Source organism: Trichosurus vulpecula, chromosome 4, assembly GCF_011100635.1.
Source record: "Trichosurus vulpecula isolate mTriVul1 chromosome 4, mTriVul1.pri, whole genome shotgun sequence".
Lineage (NCBI taxonomy): Eukaryota > Metazoa > Chordata > Mammalia > Diprotodontia > Phalangeridae > Trichosurus > Trichosurus vulpecula.
In genome coordinates, this window is record NC_050576.1 from 390,962,735 (window position 1) to 390,983,764 (window position 21,030).

Here is a 21,030-nt window from a genome sequence, read left to right on the forward strand (position 1 = left end):
TCCCCAGTTTTCTCTTTAAGGCAAAACATTCAGAGATCATTTGTAAGAGAAGCTTTTAGAAAAGCAACAAATAGACATGAAACAGAACAATTCTTTATGCATTTTATAGTGACCTGTTCTTATTGATAATATTGGTGTCTGTCTCTATCTCTATCTTTTTTTCTCCTTCATAATGTCTTTTCTTTAACCTTAGTACTTCTTCCCAATGAAAAGTGGGAAGGGGCAGGGGGAGGGGTGTCTCTCAGGACATCATGGAATGTGTAATCTAGATGTATATTTTGTTCCTGCCCTGAAGCATTCTGGGAATGTGGTGCCTTTCCAAAGAATCTCCTTACATTAGCAAATTAACATAAGAAAGGCAAAATGAATGCTTGAAAAACAACATAGCCAAAAAAAGAAAGATTCCAGTTGAGATGGAAGAAATGATCAGCAGAGCAAAAAACTAGGGAAGGTGGCAGAAGATGGGATCAGAAGTTGAAAGAGGAAGGGTTAACTTTGGCTGGGAAGAGAGCCACTTTGAGAGTGAAGGGAAAAAAAAAAGAGGGGTAAGAGCATAAATAGAATTTAATGTGTAGAGGAAGACATTTGAGGAAGCTCCCGAGGGATGATCTCAATTTTATTTCAATAAAGTTATCTGTTAAGAGAGAAGTGGGGGGAGAGTTGGAGTTGGGAGCTTAAGGAGAAAGGAAAAAAACTGGTAATAATTTATATGGAGATATGAAAGGGAGTCAGTTAGAGAAAAATAATAGTATCATTTCATAGTGGTAAGAACCCAGCTGAAGCAAGATGCCGTATGTTTATAGGGAATCTAATTAGCATGGTTTTGTGACTTTATTCACCAGTAGCCTACAGCTTGAGAGCATATCATCAACTTAAATCTAGAAGAGCTTTTAGAGGCCGTCCAGTTGATCATATCCCATTTGGTAGATGAGGAAACTGAGGCAGACGGAGATTAAATTATTTGTCCAGGCAGTGAGTTGCAAAGCCCAGAATTCAAACCCAATTTCTAAATCTAAATCTGGCATTCCACCATACTAAGCTAAAAAGGCATCAAGTGGGAGTGATATAGGGTTTAGTATTAGTAAACTAGGAACCCTGGAAGAACAAAGCAGATAAAGGATTCACATGTGGATGGCAATGCCTTGTTGAAATGGCTGGCTGTTAGTTCAAGACTGAAGGGAATAAAGAAAGACCAGCATTGGATGATGAACTGGGAGAAGAGTGTGAAGTCTTGAAAGACTGGATGTCGTAATAAGAGTAGAAGGAATAGGGGCAGCTAGATGGTGCAGTAAGTAGAGCACCAGCCCTGGGGTCAAGAGGACCTGAGTTCAAATCCAGCATTAGACATTTGCTTCTGACCTAGCTATGTTACCTTGAGCAAGTCACTTAACCCCAATTGCCTTGTCTTGCCTCCTCAAAAAAAAAAAGTAGAAAGAGTAATAGGCAAGAGGACTGAAAGGGCAAGAAATTGTGGTCAGAGAAGGGAAGTTCAGAATTCTGAGTTTTGGTAGATAATAGAGGTAAAGTGGGTCATGAATTGAGAAGTTTGGTGGACATAGAGGCCTGAGTGATGTATGTCGTCGTTATAATGAATAGTTATATCACCAAAGATGAAAAGGGTTAGGGGGCAAGGTAGAAATGAAGAGAAGCCTGTTGCCAAAATAACTAGAGATGGGGAACTAAAAGACACAAGCATCTGGACAGAGTCATGGGATTAGGTAAACTTCAAAGAGGAGGGATTTATGAGTAAAACTGTAAGTGTGGAGGGAGCAAAGTGTATGTTAACTTCTGATCAGGTAACTGAAACATGGGAGAGGCATGAGAGGATGGGCTGGCATCATAGAGGGTGCCAAGCAAAGGGGGGGGGTGGTAACTCCAGGGGAAAGTCATATTTCAGGGTAAAGAAGAAAGAAGGAAATTAAGTGGGATGCTATGGGCCCATGACCCACTTTTCCCAGAGGTGTGTTCCTTCTGAGAGAGTTGTATTCTCTTAACTAGGTATCCGAGTATTTTGATGAGTTAGGTGGAAAGAGAAAGTTCATCACCATGCCATTTCTTCTCTAGAGCAGAATAAGTAGCTTCTGAGAGTGATGAGCATTTTTCAAGGGCCCTTACAGAAAAACATTCAAAACCTTTAAAATTGGTAAAGGGGGGAAGGGGAAGTCTTGCTGCCAAAAAAAAAAATCGTTGCCAAGTAGAAGCTCAGCTCTCATTTCATGACTGCATTCAAGTGACTGATATCTTGGCTTTCCTTAGCCTTTGTCCTGCATGTGGGGGAACCGATTAGAAGGTCCAATTCATGAGACTGGTAAGAATGCATGTTACCCGGTCTGTCAAGAGGTTAGAGACTGTATGTTACCCAGTCAGGTTATGTTAGACTAAAGATTAAATGAGCTCTCAAAATGAAATGAGGACTGAATAGTTTATGGTCTTTGCCAGGAGGGGAGAGGAATGATACAGTTTTTAGCTCTCTCATTTCTCATTCATTTTCACGGGCCAAAAATGAGGTAATCAGTTTCTACTTCAGCTGTTGAAAAAGCAAACTAAGGCTAGCCACAAAGCCAGCTGCTGTGATGTGAGATGACTACCAGTGCCTAGATCAGCAGGAAGATATGAAGTGTTCATGGAGCAACATATCAAGAAAGAGCTTCTGGGGAGTGGGGTGTGTGTGTGTGTGTGTGTGTGTGTGTGTGTGTGCTCATGCTTAGTTATTCATTCCCCTGTTTCCTGTGTTTTCACTACCACCACCCACACCACCAAGAGAGCCAGGAGCTTGGATAAGACTAAGAGTTAATTTCTAGCACCCACCCTGGAAACATTTCCTTTCTGAAGCACCAAGAATTTTGAATACCCACCCTTTCCCTTAGGTCTATGAGATCATCAATTGCATGAAAGAAATGCAGAGAGAAGATACTGAATGGTCTCTCTGATGACACTATAAGAGCCAAAATCTGAAATTGCCAGCCTTGACCAGCTTGGAGGCACTTGTCTGTCTGGCTGTATGCTCAGTTCAATAAGTATTTACTAGGTGCAAACATGACAATAGGCTCAGTATAGGATACAAATTAGTATACATCATCCTTGCCTTAGAGACCTAGCATTGCCTTTGAACAGATAAGATACAGTCACGTGATACTGTGAAATAAAAATATTATTTATTTAAAAGGCTATCATTTACAAAAAGAAGTTGTTCAGAGAAATAGGATCAGAAGACCAGATTAAGTGATTAAATATTAAATGAGTTGTGGGCAACCAAAAGTTACCTCTTCTAATTAAGTGATTAGGGTGTGGTGCAGTAAAAAGGTCACCAGACTTGGAATCAGAAGATCTGTATTCAAGTCCTACTTCTGTTTCTAGCTTATGACCCAAGGTCACCTTTACTCTCAGCCTCAATTTCCTCTTCTGTAAAATGAAGACTTTGTATTAATTTGATCTCTATGGTACTTCTTTCTTTTGTAAATAGTATTTTATTTTTTTCAAATTACATGTAAAGATAGTTTTCAACATTCATTTTTTATAAGATTTTGAGTTCCAAATTTTTCTCCCTCCTTCTCTCCCCCCTCCCTCCAAGATGGCAAACAATCTGATGTAGGTTATACATGTGCAATCACATATTTTCATATTAGTCATGTTGTAAAAGAAGAAACAGAACAAAAGGGGAAATCACTTTTTTAAAAAAAAACTGAAAATAGTATGCTTTGATCTGCATTCAGATTCCACAAATCTTTCTTTGGATGTGGGTAGTATTTTCCATCATGAGTCTTTTAGAATTGTCTTGAATCATTGTATTGCTGAGAAGAACTAAGTCTATCATAGCTGATTGTAGCACAATGTTGCTGTTACTGTATACAATGTTCTCTTGGTTCTGTTCGCTTCACCCAGCATCAGTTCATGTTAGTCTTTCCAGATTTTTTCTGAAATCTGCCTGCTCGTCATTTCTTATAGCCCAATAGCATTCTAATACATTTGCATACCACAGCCTGTTCAGCCATTCCCCAATTGATGGGTGTTCCTTTGCCATTTATGGTCTCACTTGTTGTGGTTTGGGGTGCTGGGAACCCCAAGGGTAAGATTATAGGACAAGTTTGCCTTGAAATTCAACCACTTTTAGTCAAAGTAGCAAGGTTTATTTTATGGCCAATAGAAGCAGGCTAGATTCTAAGTGAATCTGGGCAATTTAATGGGGTTGAGATTGGTACTTATATATATATATAAGAAAAGACAGTGAGAAAATCTGGATCGGATTAAGGAGTGGTAAATAGCCTGGGGTGGCCCAGGGGCAGACAGTGAAAGGAGTTGAATGGTACAAAAGCCACAGTGAAAGGCCACTTAAAAGGCTTATTGAGTATCTAGGTGGTTGGGATTGGTCAGGTGCCTCAGGAGAAATGCCAGGAACAGGTTTGCTGAAATGTATGGGAAAATTCAGGGGCTGGGTTGCTTTCAAAGATGTGGTCTTTTCCTTTTAAGAAACTTAATAGGTACCAAAATAAAAACAATTTTTTTTTCTTGATCTCTAGAGCAAGAGTGTGAGGTATTATGTATAAAATAAACTACCTTCCCGCACCAAATAATAAGACAGAAGGCACAAAAATTAAAACTCTTCTGATGATGGGGCAGAATTTTAAATAAATCAGTGTATTTTCTAGAAGAAGAAACCCAGAATTTTACTTTCAATTTTAAGTAACTTAAGGAGGTCCCAGAAACTATAAATTGGCATCCAAAGGTGGACTTTCCCTACATATTTAATAAAAAGTGTGATAAAATACTGGCAGATACATTTCTACTGGCAAATACGTCTTTGCTGAAATGCATACTCTAGATGATATAATTTAATGGATAAAGTTACAAAAAAATCACACTTTCCTGGGGTGTCCAGGTCCCATAACCCCATCACCTTCTAGCTCTAAAACTTTTTTATATTATGAACTTAATAATGAGACCATGTTGTTGTTTTGTATTGTGTGTCCAACTCTTCATGACCCCATCTGGGGTTTTTTTGGCAAAGATACTGGAGTGGGTTGCCATCTCCTTCTCCTGCTGAGATAGTAACCCTATAATATAATTGCTTCTATTATACCATAGTTTGTCCTGGAACAGAATAAATCTGAGAACAACAAAATTCATATTACAAACTACAAAGGGCAATTGAAATGATAGCTCAACATTTGTATAGCACTTTTAGGTTTGCAAGGCACTCTGCTCACTACAAAGGTATTGCAAGAATCATTATCCCCATTTTGCAGATGAGAAAATTGATGCCCAGTGAAGTGACATGATGTGCCCAGTCATAAAACTAAGAAGCTTAATATCTAGTATTTGAATCTCTTTCCTAACTCCAAGTCCAATTTTCTCCCGCTACATTATACTCATGACAGATCATGAGTGGAAAAATCCATGGTGGGCATAAGAAGAGCCAAATCATAGTTGTAGAGCTAGAAGGCTTCTTACAGATCATCTCGTTCCACCCCAGTAAGGTTCAAGGTCACAGAAGTATTAAGTGACAGAGCTGAGATATGAGCTCAGGTCCTTTGATTCCAAATGCAACGTTCTTTCCAAGACAGATATTCATGTTCATAGTGCTTACTTCCTTATCTGAATAACTGATCTCTGACTCTGAACTTGTCTTCCTAAGGTGGCCCACCTTGACCTTCCCACTGGTCCAGTGGAAACTAAATAAGTTTCTTTGTCCTCAACTGGAAATCCCACTACTTCCCTATTCAGAATGCTGAGTCCATTGACCTCATTTGAGGCCCTCCCTGGGGACATGAGTCTTGAAGACCAATGAATTTTTAAAGACATAGCCACTGTGTTGATTTGTTTCACTTGACTGTATTTATTTGTTACAAAAAGCTTCAATTGTTGTGGCAGTGGGGAAAGAGAGAGGGCATGATTTAATGGGTAGTGATGGAAGAAGGGAAGGGAGGGAAGAAGAGACAGAGGGAGAGAATCTAGCTAAGTCTTTGTGGGGGTTTGACTGCTTTCTTGTAGGTAAAGAGGAAATTAGTGATCCAATATTAGCTGGCCCCCACCTTTGGAAAATGGGTGTGGTCAGCCCTGTACAACCAATCCCTTTCCTCTTCTAACAGATAAGACCTACTTTTTAGTTACTACCATAGGCTCCCTTCAGAGTTGGTTGGCTAGGAAAACAAGAGAAATTTTCAGCCACAGCCCTACTTCTCCCTGCCTTTCCCTTTACAAATAATGAAGCATGCATGCAGGAACATGTAGGATCAATCTATTATTCACCTGACATTGGGGGTAATTAAACCTTGAGATATAAATTTAACTTTAAAGAACAGGAAAGCTTTGGTACTTGAATTCACCCATTTGGAGATCAAGGGAAGAGCGGAGTGCTACCATTGTCGGTGTCAGTAGAGTCAAGCAGTCACTGTGGCTTTCCTTTTATTCATTTTTAGTGATGTCCCCAAGGATTAGTCTCCTGTAGCACTCACTCCTTATCTTTACCTAACCCAAAGCAAAATCCTAAACCACTTCTGCACCCATGCCAATGCTTAATTCAAACCTTCTGGGATGGAGGAATTCCTCATTCACTCCTTCCTTGATTCTCAAGATGTTTTGCCTCCGGCATAAGGGAGAGAAAAAACAAAATTATCCTTTTAAGATTCACAACCCCTCTTCATCTGTAGTTCATGCCAAGCCAAGGGATTTCATTCTTGCCAGTGGGACTTCATTCTTCCTTGGCAGAGATAGATACCACTGGTTAGAAATAATATATTTAAAATACACACAGAAGAAAATGAAATGTTCAGCAGATGACATAAACAGGGCAATTTTGTTACTACTTTTATTAGGTAAAAAATTTATATTGATTATACATAATGTCTGTAAATGAATCGAGGGCGTTCTCAATGAGTGTGTTAATAGAGAACAAGTAGAATTTCAGAAACTGTTCAACAATGGATCACTTCTTTACTATCTCACAATTGACTTAAAGATTTCGACAATAAAAGATCCCATTATGCTGATTTTGAATATAAATTTAAAATAAATTTCTAAATATAAAATAATATATATTATATATGTATAACATATATAAAATATATGTTAAAACATGTAAAATAATAAGGAAAATTTTAAATAGCTAAATCATTTAGTAAGATATATCAGTCCTTCAGAATTCAGAAAGAAGGAACTTGACAAGACCTAAAGTAGAAAGGATATAGATTCTGAGTTGGCTTTAAGGGGTGGGTGGGATTTTAATAGGAGAGAGAAGTCCCCAGGGAACAACATGTTCCTGGGGGCAATAAGAAGACTGTCCTGATAAGAGCAGTGGGACTATCTTTGGTTCCCTTTGGATTAGGTCCTTGTCTAGCTAAGAGATGTCCTAGCAAGTTAATTATAAACAATCAGCATTCTCTTCTTAACCTTCCCTTCCATGCATTCTAAACAGTTTATTGGGGAATTGTTTAAAGGTGAAAAAACTCAAAATAAAAATCTCAGCAATTTGTTGTAAGGCATTATTTCTCTCCTTCACTGAATAATGATCATTGTTCTTATATAGGAACATCCTAACATTATCTAACATTTTCCTCTCTTTTATTTTTTAAATTTATAGATGCCCAAATCTGTGTGATCAGTATTATGGGTATTTATTACCAAGTTTTATAGAAAAGAAAATGGAAATTCATAGAGGCTGAATGATTTGCCCTTCGTCACAGAGGCAATAAGTTTCCAAGGCAAGATTTGAACCCAATTGTCTCCTACCTCCAGCGATCTTTTCTACTATACGGTGGTCTCTCAAAGTAGTAGTAGAAATGGAAAGATTCCACAAAAAAATAAATATTAAACTCTAATAGCATACCAACAATTTAGTAACTTCTTTCCAATTGGTATCTTATCATTAGTGCATATTAATCCACTGCCTTTATTAATTACAGCAAGGAAATTACACATCATTGCAATACTGAATTAAGTTGGCAAATGATCCTGTTTTGGAAAGTAGAAGGACAAGGATCTTGGAGAAAAAATTCGTATTTTCTGTAGCCTTGATTGTTGAAGTTGTCTATAAGTACTAGAAATGCAGAATGATTCATTTAATCAAATTTATTTAGCAAGACATACAAATAAAGTTGGGGACTAAATGACTATGTGTGAATGAGGAAAAGTGTAGAGGGCCAGCTCTGAGAAAGTCTATTCTGGGATAAGATACAGGCCAGAGGCCTGTTCTTGCCCTTGGGCTGACAACTCGTGGGCTCTCCATCCCCTCCCCTGGGCATACGTGTGCTGCTCCAGGATGAAGGCTCTTCAAGCCTCCTCATTATACACGTGCTGTCTCCAATACCCCCATGGCACACACATGCTAAATACTGCCTGTGGGCTGTTAACACAGTATTGTTTATGGCAAAAGGGGAACAAAGGCATGGAAGTCATGCAAAGGGGAACTAAGCACAAGCAAGTCATGCATTATGCAAATGCCTCACACGTGGATTTGTTTATTCTGCTTGCCTAAAAGGGTATATAAGCCCTGTTCCTCTGCATATAATAAACAGAGCTGTTCTTTACTCTTCCTCCTGGCCCATGTTTTCTTTTCACTCTCCGCGGCATTCAGCCGTCTCCAGCCATTTCGGCACCACAGCCACTGGCGGCAGAAAAGGGATCTGAAAAACCAGTGGCCAGAATAGAAATCTGTTTTGCATGATTTCACATGCATAATTGATATCATAGTGCTTGCCTTCTCAATGGACGGGGAGGGGTGAAAGGAAGGGAGAAAATTTGTAACTCAGAATTTTAAAAAATAATGTTACAAGTGAATAATATTTTTTTTAAACTAAAAAGATCAAAATCATAGTTATCCATGGAGTATGTTAGCTCTGAGTAAGAAGATGCACAAAAATAAAATTAGGCACATGATGCTTTGGGTGTACAGAATGCACCATCAATAAAAATTAATAAAATCTGTTTAAAATATTAAGGTCACTGTGGGACTACCTAACTTACAAAGTTATAGACAGGGAATGAAAGAGTGGCTAAAAGTAATTAAATAGGTGATCTTGCTTAACTCTTTCTGTGAGAAGTCCTTTTGAGGGGGAAGAAATAATTATTTTTTGAGAAGTGTCTGTTGAACCAAAACAAAATGTATGAATACATTTTTAAAAGTAATCTACGTGGTTTTTTTTTTAAATTTGGAGAATAGAAATTAGGAGAAAAAGTTAAAGTACTTGGAATGTCATGACCTGAGTAGGAAGGTTTGATGACTGATTCCCAATACCTGGATGGGGATAGTGGATAAAGAGCAGGCTTTGCAATCAGAAAAACGTCATTTCAAATAAGGTCTCTGTTTGACCCTGAGCAAGAAAGTTAAATTCCCAGTAATTTAAGCAACTCTATAAGACTATATGTAACAGAGAATGTGTCAGCCTGCGTGGGTAAAAAGGAGTTTCCCAAGCCCACAAATTCCTTATATCAATGAAATTATAGATCCGGGCCTTATCCCTATGTTTAACACTGCAGGGACGGGGAATAGTGTTACTGTTCTGTATAATAGAAGATATAGAATGTGTATTATATATAATCATATATAACAGAACAACATAGTAACTTCAGTTACGTGTCAGTGCAGAAAAAAAAACTTTTGGATAATTTTATCAAGTACTGAAATTAATTATTAAAGGGGATTAGGAGTGAAAGTCTTTAAAGATATTTTCTTTCATTCATTTAATAATGATGATAGCTGACATATATATGTGTGTGTGTGTGTCTATACATATATATATATACATATACACATATACACATATACATATATATCACCTACTATGTGCCAGTTACTGTGCCAAGTACTTTACGTAATTATCTCATTTGATCCTCACATCTCTGGGAGGTAGGTGCTGTTACTATTGTCATCCTACAGTTGAGAATACTGAGGAAAGCAGTCGTTAACTAAGTGACTTGTCCAGGGTCACACAATTAGTGTCTAAGGCCAGATATAAATTCAGGTCTTCTTGACTCCAGTCCCAACACTCTTATCAACTGTCACTAATTATACAAAAAAAAAATGCAATCGGAAAGGGAATAAGCATTTATATAGCACCTACTATGTGCCAGCAATCCTGGGAGCTAGAAGCTATTATTATCTTCATTTTACAGATGGGAAATTGAGGCAAACAGAGGGTAAGTGACTTGTCCAGGGTCAAGTGTCTGAGGCTGGATTTGAATTCAGGTCTTCCTGACTCCAGGCTCTGCACTCTATCCACTGCCCCACCTAGATTTGTCAGAGTACTAATAAGACAGGTGGAAGAAGGCTGCCACAATACTTAGCATAGTGCCTCTAAAACCCAATATGGTCCCTTTGGCCTAATAAATGCTTAATAAATGTCTGAATTGAATCATGCTCAAAAAGGAATTGTTGATTCGAAGAATGAACAAAGGGGTTGATGCCCAAAGGGCTCCTTCTGCTTTAGGCTCCCATAAATAACACATTGAGTATAGAATAATTCGTTCATAGTGCGTTGTGAGTACCTACCACAGACACAGCTGGGCATAGCCAAAGATGAGTTTTTCTGTACAGGACATTTGAAGCTAACATAGTAACTGCTACCAACAGGCTAAAGCGGGGTGGGGAACTAGTGGCCTCCTAGGTCCTCAAGTGCGGCCTTTTGACTGAGTCCAAATTTTACAGAACAAACCCTTTTGTTAAGGGGTTCTCCACCCCTGGGCTGAAGCATCACTTAGGAGCTTTATGTCAGACTTGAACAAAAACAATACATGCCTTGCCATGTTTCATGTTATAATAAAACGATCAGGGTCATAAAAATTCAGGGGTAAGCTGATAGAAATTGGTTGAAATGTAGTGGATAAAGGGCTTGCTATGTCCTAAGGTAGTTCTGTTTCTTTCAATCTTTCTCTAACTGATGTTCAATCTTAGTGGATAGGTTAAAATTAATAGCATTACTTAGGATTGAAATAGCTAGCATTTACATAGCACTCTAAGGTGTGCAAAAAGCTTTGCATATGTTATCGAATAATAGCTCACATTTATTATAGTGCTTGCTATGTACCGCGAAGTGTACTAAGTGCTTTAGAAATATTATCACGGGGCAGCTAGGGGGCGCAGTGAGTAGAGCACCGGCCCTGGAGTCAGGAGGACCAGAGTTCAAATCCGGCCTCAGACACTTGACACATTTACTAGCTGTGTGACCTTGGGCAAGTCACTTAACCCCAATTGCCCTGCTTCCCCTGCCCCCCAAGAAAAAAAAGACTAAAAATAAAAGAAATATTATCACATTTGATCCACACAACTACCCTGGGAGGTGGATGATATCATTATCCCCATTTTACAGACGAGAAAACTGAATCTGAGAGCACAGGTCACAGAGCCAGGATTGGAACTCAGGCCTCCCTGACTCCAAGTTCAGCTTTCTCTCCACTGTGCCACTTATCTGCCTTATAGAGGGGATCCCAAAAGTTTTAATATAACTTTTAGCTATTGAGGGGCAGTTCTGGATGGTGCAATGGATAGAGTGCTGGGCCTGGAGAAAAGAAGACTCATCTTTCTGAGTTCAAATCCAGCCTCAAACACTTACTAGTGGTGTGACCCTGGGCAAGTCACTTAACCCTGTTTGCCTCAGTTTCCTCATCTGTAAAATGAGCTGGAGAAGGAAATGGCAAACCACTCCAGTATCTTTGCCAAGAAAACCCCAAATAGAGTCACTAAGAGTTGGATGTGACTGAAATGAATGAAGAGCAACACTATTAAAAACATTTAGCTTTGAGCTGTTAAAGGTAAGACTTTTAGGATACCTTGTATTATTATAAAAAGGGTACAGAGTTTATAGGAAAAATGTCATTGTCCATATCATGGACTAAATGCTCTGAGACTTAAGTAACTGTACTTGAGAACTGCCTAGATAATAAGCAAGCAGTACAATCATACTTTAAGACCTTATTGCTTTCCTTTTTGGCCACCACATAAATTACACAGGAAACCATCAGCATTTTTTTAAGGCTGACCTTATACCCCCAAATCCTAAAGTGGCAGTCCAACATCATAACATTGGCAAACCTTTATTTAGCACCTATTCACAGGCCCCAGCCAGGTGCTAAATGAACATGAGGGAGCAACCATAGGTGTGGCAATTCTGAACAAAAAATTCAAAACTGTCCCCAAAATATTCTGTTTGAATATCCAGAGTTTTGTTAAGTAATGTCTTCAGTATCTCAAAGATGTTTACTTCATCATTATGCTCTTGTTTGACAGAGGTCCCAACTCTTCCATTCCTCAAGCTGTCATTAATGAGTTGCTGCTATATCTATATCTATCTATATACACACATATACATACACATACTCGCATAAATCTATATACCTCTGCGCATATATGCATGCGTACGTGCATGTACATGTATATGCATATGCACATACATATAATGAGGTGGCAACTTTCTGGTGATGAACTAAGCTTATTCTGACTTAATTAGTCTGATAAGTGGATGATAGATGTCTAGAATTACACAGTCTTGGAAGCTAGAAGGGCTTAGCCTTCTCATTTTACAAATAAAGCTTCCAGGAAGATTAAATGACTTGCCGACATCATTAAGTCACACAATAGGAAGGGCAGAAGTCAAGGTTTGGACCAGCTCTTCCAACTCCACCTCTAGCATTCTTCCAATTGTTTCATGTTTCCTCGTCACAGTCTCATACTCAAAGTCTTGCCAGCTTGTGTTCCATTTGGCGTGACCCTGGAGAGTCTGGAGCTTTCTCCGTGCTCTGATAAGATATTGGAGAAGGATTTATTTCAAGGGGAGGAGGAGAATTTTGAGTTACTATAGGTTACCGAGGCAATATGACATAGACAGAAGGTTAGGGGGAGCTAGGTGATGCAGTGAATACAGCACAGGCCCTGGAGTCAGGAGGACCTGAGTTCAAACCCAGCCTCAGACTGTTGGTCATCCTTTGTTGTCAAAGAGGACCAATGACATTAGGAGGGGGATGTCTTCATTTGCAAGTGAATTGGATTTAAGTGAGGCAGGGCTGTGCAAAGTCACCAGCCTCACTCTCTCTTCCAGAGTCACTGGAATCCAGTGGCAAGACATAGGTCAGGATGACTGGTAATGGCTCCAGATGCGATGGGAGACCTTGGCCTTTTTAAGCTAAGGTCTTTCCCAGTCTCAGTTTGCCTGAGGCCACGCCCATTCAGTAATTAAAGGCTAGGTAAGAATAGAGGCAAAAGATCTGCCTCAGACTCTGGGCAAGTCACTTAACCGTGATTGCCTCCCTTACTCCCCTGCAAAAAAAAGAAAGTTGGCCACTGAGTCAGGAAGATGTGGGTTGAGGGCTTAGTTCTGCTGCTGTTGAATTCCTTAAATGGTCAGTGACTCGACTAACTCTGTAAGCCTTTAAGTTCCAGAACTTTTGCCAGTCTACTTTGGCAAAAGAAGTTTCCTCACTAGGAGCTCTCTACAGTGGTTCAATCACAGGCTTCACAGTAGGGGGTTGAGAGGAGAATGTTGTTATAAATGGCCAGGAAAACAATTTATACAGTAAAAATATTGTAAAGATAGATAGCTTTGAAAGACGTAAGAGCTCTGATCAATACCCAGAACAACCATGACTAGAACATACTACCCACCTCCTGACAGATGTCACAGACTCAGGGTACAGAATGCAACATCTAGTTTTTGGATATGGAACATGTCAGAATTTGTTTTGCTAGACTATACATATTTGTTAAAAAGAGGTTTATTGAAAGGGACCCTTATGTACAAAAATATTTATAGCAGCTCTTTTTGTGGTAGCAAAGAATTGGAAATCAAGGGGATGCCCATCAACTGGGGAATGGTCGAACAAGTTGTCGTATATGAATGTAATGGAATGCTACTGTGCTATAAGAAATGAGGAGCAGATGGACTTCATAATAACCTGGAAAGACCTACATGATATGATGCTGAGTGAGGGGAGCAGAACCAGGAGAACATTGTATACAACCACAGACATATTGCTTCTGTGATGACTAATTTTAATAGACTTGGCTCTTCTCAGCAATACAAGGTTCAAAGACAGCTCCAAAGGACTCATGATGGAAAGAGCTAGTTACATCCAGAGAAAGAATTATGGAGTCTGAACGCAGATTGAGACAAACTATTTGCTCTGTTTTTTCTCCTCCTTTTTTTTTTGGTTTTGTTTCTTCTTTCTCATGATTCATTCCATTGGTCATAATTCTTCTTTACAACTTGACTATTGTGTAAATGAGTTTAATGCGAAGGTATATGTAGAACATATATCAGATCCCATACTGTCTTGGCGGGGGACAAGGAAGGGGGAGGAAGAAAATTTGGAACTCAAAAACTTGTGGAACTGAGTGTTGTAAACTAAAGATAAAAAATCTGATAAAAAATACTTGCAAAAAAAGGTTTATTTTTTGTTGTGGTGGTGGTGATAGTAGCATTAGTTTTCTCATTGTAGGGACAGGAGGGTAAGAAGGAGAGAAAATAAATGTCCGTTAATTTTTTTTTAATTTTAAACCTATTCTCTTGGAGACTTTTGTGTGTGGTGTATTACAACCTAACGAGAAAAAAAAGCATAGTTAGTAAAATGAATGCTGGACTGGATCCCTTGATTAGGGGTACCTGCCTCTATTTCTTGACTCACTAAGATGAGATAGTATCTTGAACTTTGGACTTTTCTTAATGCAAAATCAGAATTTTTTTTCTAGTTCCATTACATATATGCCATAAAGAAGATAACACCCCCAAATACTTTGATTTCTTTTGAGAAAAGCTGGTTTATAAATCAAGAGAACGATCATTTTGCTATTAAAAAGAAAAGGATAGGAAGCTGGTTTTTTACTCGATACACTATTTAATAATTGACCATAAATCAAATCTGTTATTATAGTCAACCACAGAGTGTGTAAGTTTACAGTTTAATAACTACTGTAGGAAAGTGATGGTGGACCAAAACTAGTATTTTTTTGTATGAAACAAGAAGTATTTTGCTACTGTTTAGCTAAATTACTGTAAACATTTGGGAACCATCATCAAGTTATAGACAGATGGGTGCAGTGAGCCAATGACATATGTATATATTTTGTATTATCATCATCATTAAATTTTTAGAACTGCGAGGGATCCTTCTTAGACATCCTCTACGTGCATTTATCTGCTAGCATTTGCTATATAACAGCTCGGACACAAGCGACCTAATTTGTGTGTGCTCTTCCCCCACAATTCTTTTTGTTACTTAAATCCGGCAATGGCTGTCACTTAAATCTACTCCTCCAGCTTCAGAAATTAGCAATTCAAGGCAGTCCATTCTGAGCCTGCCTGTCACATTCCCTTCTGGTTGGGATTGGCTGCCAGTCAGCTGCTGGCATTACCCAATTGGCTTGGTTGTGGAATCGCCCAACAGAAGCAGACCTTTCATTTGTACTCGGTGGCTGTAGCTCGTGCAGTTAAGCTGAGTGGAAGAGCAGAGGGCATCATTATACAAGAATTAAAGTGTGTGATCCCTCTCACAGATGTGGCTATTTCAAAGACGCATATTCTGTGTCTTCTTTCGGACAGATGCTCGTGAGCCCTCCAAAGCCTTGGGGATTTTTTCCCAAAGTGATTTTAACAGCCCCATTGAGAGCAAATTTTTAACATGGAAGAACAAGAAAACCTCAGAGTCTAGGACTAATGTGACATTAGGATCATAAAACTTGTTTTGAAAGGGTTAAACAGCCAGTGGACAGAGAAAGAGATTGCCATGTTTTTTCTCCACTGTGGAGCACCAGCGTGTTCAGCTTCATGAATGATAGGTTTTACCAAGATCCTCAGAATGTGAGGTGGTTGATACTGAGCTAAAAAAGGAAATGGATATTTGAGCTGTACAAAAATCTGTTTGTCTGTGGATAAGGACTGCTCCTGAACTGACTCAATGAGGCTGCATGGGAACCCTCTGGAAATGCTGCAGTCTTTTCATGGGCATATTTTTCATGGAGTTATATGTTGCAATGCAGAATGGTAAAAGCTTTATTATATAAGAGGTGTCATTTTACTTTGAAGCTTTCTTAGAGATGTATTTAAAAAGGTTTGTCTTTCTGCCTAACTACAGTAATGATAATAATGTTTCCTGTCTTCTTGTTTTAGTTTACAGGACACTGGAATTGGATTTATCCTCGTCATAGACCGGAGACAAGACAAATGGACCTCTGTGAAAGCCTCTGTCCTTCGGATAGCAGTAAGTTCTGAAAGATTCCTAAAGGTCCTGTAGGCTCTTGTTGGCTTGTGTGGCCGGTGCCACTCATTTGTTTTTCTTGTAAGGCATTGTCTTTTTTGATACTTCTACTGCAGTAGTTTATTCGCCCACTTTGGCTCAGCAGATAAGGGCAAAGAGCCATATACCCAGGCAGGAACTTGCAACTTAGACTCAGCAGTACTGCTGAGGTGGATGAGATGGTGTTCGTGAGGTCTAAGCAGTTATATAGGCAGTTATCCAGTGTATGGACACTGAAGGGAGCTATTTTTTCAAACTTCTTAGGGGCTCATTTTAATCCTTATTTTCCCCATACCTGTGAGTAATTCCCTAAGCAGAAATGCCCTCTGTCAATGCAGATCTGCAACTTGTTAGTAAATTTAGATCCCAGAGAGCTGCCCCAGGGGTTACTGGGAGGGTAAGTGACAGCGAATACAAGTAGTATGGGTCAAAGACAGAACTTAAACCCAAGTTTTCCTGCCTCCAAGAGACACTTTCTCTCCATTCTGCCATGACTTCCTTAGGGACCCATATAGCTGGAAAGCAATTTGAATTCACTATGGCAACAAGGTAAATTGAGGAAGATGAACAAATACCTTGTTTTAAATTATTATTTTCCTGATATTAGTAGATTTTGTTATGTCTTGAGCAGGGAAATAATTATCCATATGGCTAGAACTGGCTGAATATGATGGTGATGTTGGATACTGTCATGTTTTTTATTCCCTAGCCAACTTATTTTAAGCAGAATCTTTTGGCTACCTTTTTTAAGAGAGTATTTTTCTAAGGTTTTTTTTTTCCTAATTGAAAAAATATATACTGAGTTGTCTCTTTTTGCTTCTTTTGTGTATTTTTTTTCTGGCACTCAGAATGCTCTAATCCTAGTATTGGTGACCTTTAAGGAAACATCAGCATTATAAGCATATTTCCTTCGTGGCACTTGGCGTTTTCTGCTGTATGCTGTAGTTTATCTGTGTATATGTCTTAACTTTCCTCCTAGACCATAAACTCTTTTGTATCACTGACAATGCCTAGCCAAGTACCTTACCTGCATACTAGGTGCTCAGTAAAGGAATAAATCGAGTTTCTGGCGGATGACTCCTAAGTCAGAAGAGAATATACTTCATTTTCAAAGGCAGAAAGAGATGTCCCAGCCTACCTTGGTAACTCATTCCCATGTTCAATGATACTGACAGCTACAGAGCTAGACTTCTTGAAACCTTATTCTTTGATGCTGCCTAGAATGGTTCCTTGTACCTAGTGAGCATTTAATGAATATTTATTTGAATTAATGAATGATGAAGATCAGTCAAGATGGGGAACAGCAGGCCAGCTTGTGCTTTGCTGTAGTGGCTTTACATGGATGAATGAAATTAGCAGAAAATCTGAAAACTTTAATTTTAGCAGGTATTTTCCACCTCCCCTTCAACTAAGCTTGTCATCAATGCTAGAGAAGGAAAATTTTCATGACTTAAATTTTGCCTCTTTTCCCTTCATCTACCAATCTATTGAAGGAGTGGCTCTTACATCATAGCAAAGGAATGATCAGGCTTCATTCTGAATAAGAATAATGATAGCTGTCATTTATATGGCACTTTTAAGTTTTGCAAAGCACTACACACACACATACACACACACACAATTTCATTTGAATAAGCAAGAATTGACTGTAATCCATCATAGACTTGAATGCTTTTAAGTTATCCTTAAAACTTATGCACGCCAGGCTAAATAATCAAAGTTCCCTTAACTTTTCAGTTTCAGTCTTGTTTTCCAGTGGTTGAATCCTGAATCTTTTCTGAGGGCTTCTTGTCCTTTTAAAAGTATGGCATAATAATCTATATCTGATTGCTTACCATCTCAGGGAGGAGGAAAGGGAGCGAAGAAGAAGGGAGAAAATTGGGAACCGAAAACTTTTTTAAAAAATGTTAAAAATTGTTTTAACATGTAATTGAGGAAAAAACAAAATATATTAAAAAATAAAAGTATGGAGCCTCTAACAGTGGCAGCTACATTGAAGGCTTGATATAAAGACACTCCTACTTGTTCAGTTTTTCCTTATGTACTTTGTCATTCAGTTTCCTTCAGCATCCTGCCAATGCTGAGTCCTACATCTTTCTGATGTGGGTAGATGTTATTCTAACCTATTAATCTTCACCTAGAATTTCCTCAGTTTGTTTTTCTTTCCTAATTTGTCCCCCTAAAGCTTGTTCACCAAATTCTTTGGGAATTATCCTTCAACTTGGCATTGCTTTCCTATTCCAATGCTGCTTCCCAGTTTGGGAAGTAAACTTCTCATTACAAAATCTTTTGAAAGGGAATCCAAATATTAGACAGTTTTGACAGGAGGCCATATTCTTTATAACCAACTTTTATTTCTTTTTTAATTTTAAAGAATTTTTTAAAATATATGCACATATATTTAAAACTATTTTGAATGTTTTAATTAAATTAAAATAATTTAAAATTAAATATTAAAATTATTTAACATATATAAATTATAAACATATATGTACATATATTTATATTTGCTACCACTATCTTCATCGGATAATAAGTAAAAGCACCCAGGGGATATGTAAATACCTACTTTAAAGTGAATTCACTTTGTTGACTAGTTTCTTAGTGTTTGGCTAGATGATAAACAAGAGGCTGGCAAAGTGAATAAAGATTGAAACTTCAAGTCAGGGAGACCTGAGTTTGATCCAACCAAAGCCACTTACTAGCTGTATGACCCTGAGCAGGTCATTTACCTTCTAGCCATCTCAGTTTCCTCATCCATAAAACAGGGATATTAATACCTACCTTCCTGAGTTGTCATGAGGCTCAAACAAGATAATAATTGTAACCTTAAACTACTATATAAATGCTAGGTATATGTAAAATTTTTTTCTATTAATTGATTTATTCTTAGTTTTCAACATTCACTTCCACAAGATTTTGAGTTCCAAATTTTCTCCTCATATCTCCCCTCCCCCCACCCCGAGACAATGTGCATTCTGATCCTCCAATCTGCCCTCCCTTCTATCACCGCCCCGCCTTATCCCCTTCCCTTCTTTTTTTTCCTCTTGGGCAAGGTAGATTTCTATACCCCATTGCCTGTGTATCTTATTTCCCAGTTGCATGTAAAAAATTTTTTTTGACATTTGTTTTTAAAACTTTGAGTTCCATATTCTCTCTCTCCCTTCCTCCTTCCTCACCCACCCTCATTGAAAAGGCAAGCAATTCGATATAGGTTATACATGCGTAGTTGTGCAAAACACTTCCGTAATAGTCATGTTGTAAAAGACTATATTTCCCGCCATCCTATCCCTCTCTCCATTTATTCTATTCTCTCCTTTGACCCTGTCCTTCCTCAAAAGTGTTTGCTTCTGATTACCCCCTCCTCCCATTTGCTCTCCCTTCTAGCATCCCCCCCTTCTTATCCCTTACACCTTACTTTCCTTTAGGGTAAGATAGATTTTCATACTCAGTTGAGTGTGTATGTTATTCCCTCCTTAAGCCAAATCTGATGAGAGTAAGGTTCTCACCCCCTCCCTTCTCCTCCATTGTAAAAGCTTTTTCTTGACTCTTTTATGTGAGATAAGGGGTACCATTTTACCTCTTCCTTTCTCCTTCTCCAAGTACATTCCTCTCTCACCTGTTAATTTTATTTTTTAGATATTATCCTTTTATATTCAACTCATCCTGTGCCCTCTCCTCTGTATGTATGTGTATATTATTCCCTTCAACTCCCCAAATACTGAGAATAAATGCTAGGTATAAATAGCTATAAGGGCTGCCAGGTAATGCAGTAGAGTCTGAGCCTGAAGTCAAGAAGATTCATCTTTGTGAGTTCAAATCTGGCCTTAGACATTTACTGTCTGTGTGACCCTGGGCAAGTCACTTAACCCTGTTTGCCTCAGTTTCCTCATCTGTAAAATGAGATGGAGAAGAAAATGGCAAACCACCTCAGTATCTATCTTTGCCAAGAAAACCGCAAATGGGGTCACAAAGAGTCAGACACAACAGAACAATGATAACATAATAAGCTCTACTCCAATCTTTATCTCTGTCTATTGAAGTCTCATCTAACTCGGATTGAACCTGCTCCAGAAAGCTTTCCACAAACCCCTCCCCATCCCACTCCCAAGTGAAACTGATCTCTCCCTCCTCAAATTTCTCCCATCTCTTTACCTGGAAAGGCATCTTCTTTGAATTGATCTCACTCTCTTTTGTTTCCTAATTATTTGCATACATATATCCCCTATTAAGTTCTTAAGAAGAAGGGGAACTGCAAGGTATCTATCTAGATATCCCCAGGGCCTTGCCACAATGCCAGACAGGCAGGTCCATAAAATGTTAATTGAATGAATTGATATCTTAGGGTAAAGGGCAAAAGTGCAAAGCTGTTTTACAGTCTCTTCAATGTAATCTTTTCTTTGTAGTGAAGTCTGCTACCCGCTCTTTTTATTTCTATATTCCTACTTTCTTTTAATTCTGAGCTTCCCAGAGTATGGGGCATATTATAACACCCTTCAACAATATGTGACTTCCTTCGTACGAGTATCCTCCCTACCTATTACAGCAAGGGTCCTTAATGTGTTTTTATCATGGTCCACTTTCACACTCTGAAGTCATATATGCCTTATAATGGATTTAAATGCTTAAAATACATGTAACTATAAAGGAAACAAATTATATTGAAGTACAGTTATAAAATGATTTTAAAAATCGTTAACCCCAGGTTAGGAACCTTTTGATTAGAGTTTAAGTTCCTCGAGAATAATGATGATGATGATGACAGTAACTATTGGTATAGCACATACTGTGTGCCAGGCGCTGTACTAAGCACTT

At 38.5% G+C, this 21,030-nt stretch overlaps 1 protein-coding gene across 5 annotated transcripts in view; it reads left to right on the forward strand.

Annotated features, from left to right (window-relative positions):
* MCF2L (MCF.2 cell line derived transforming sequence like) overlaps nt 1–21,030 on the forward strand; it is a 382,905-nt gene that overhangs the window by 297,392 nt on the left and 64,483 nt on the right. For all 5 annotated transcript variants that reach the window (XM_036753319.1, XM_036753316.1, XM_036753315.1 and 2 more), the window contains one exon: nt 16,089–16,179. In XM_036753319.1, the coding sequence (XP_036609214.1) occupies nt 16,089–16,179 (91 nt within the window). The remainder of the gene's footprint in view (nt 1–16,088; nt 16,180–21,030) is intronic.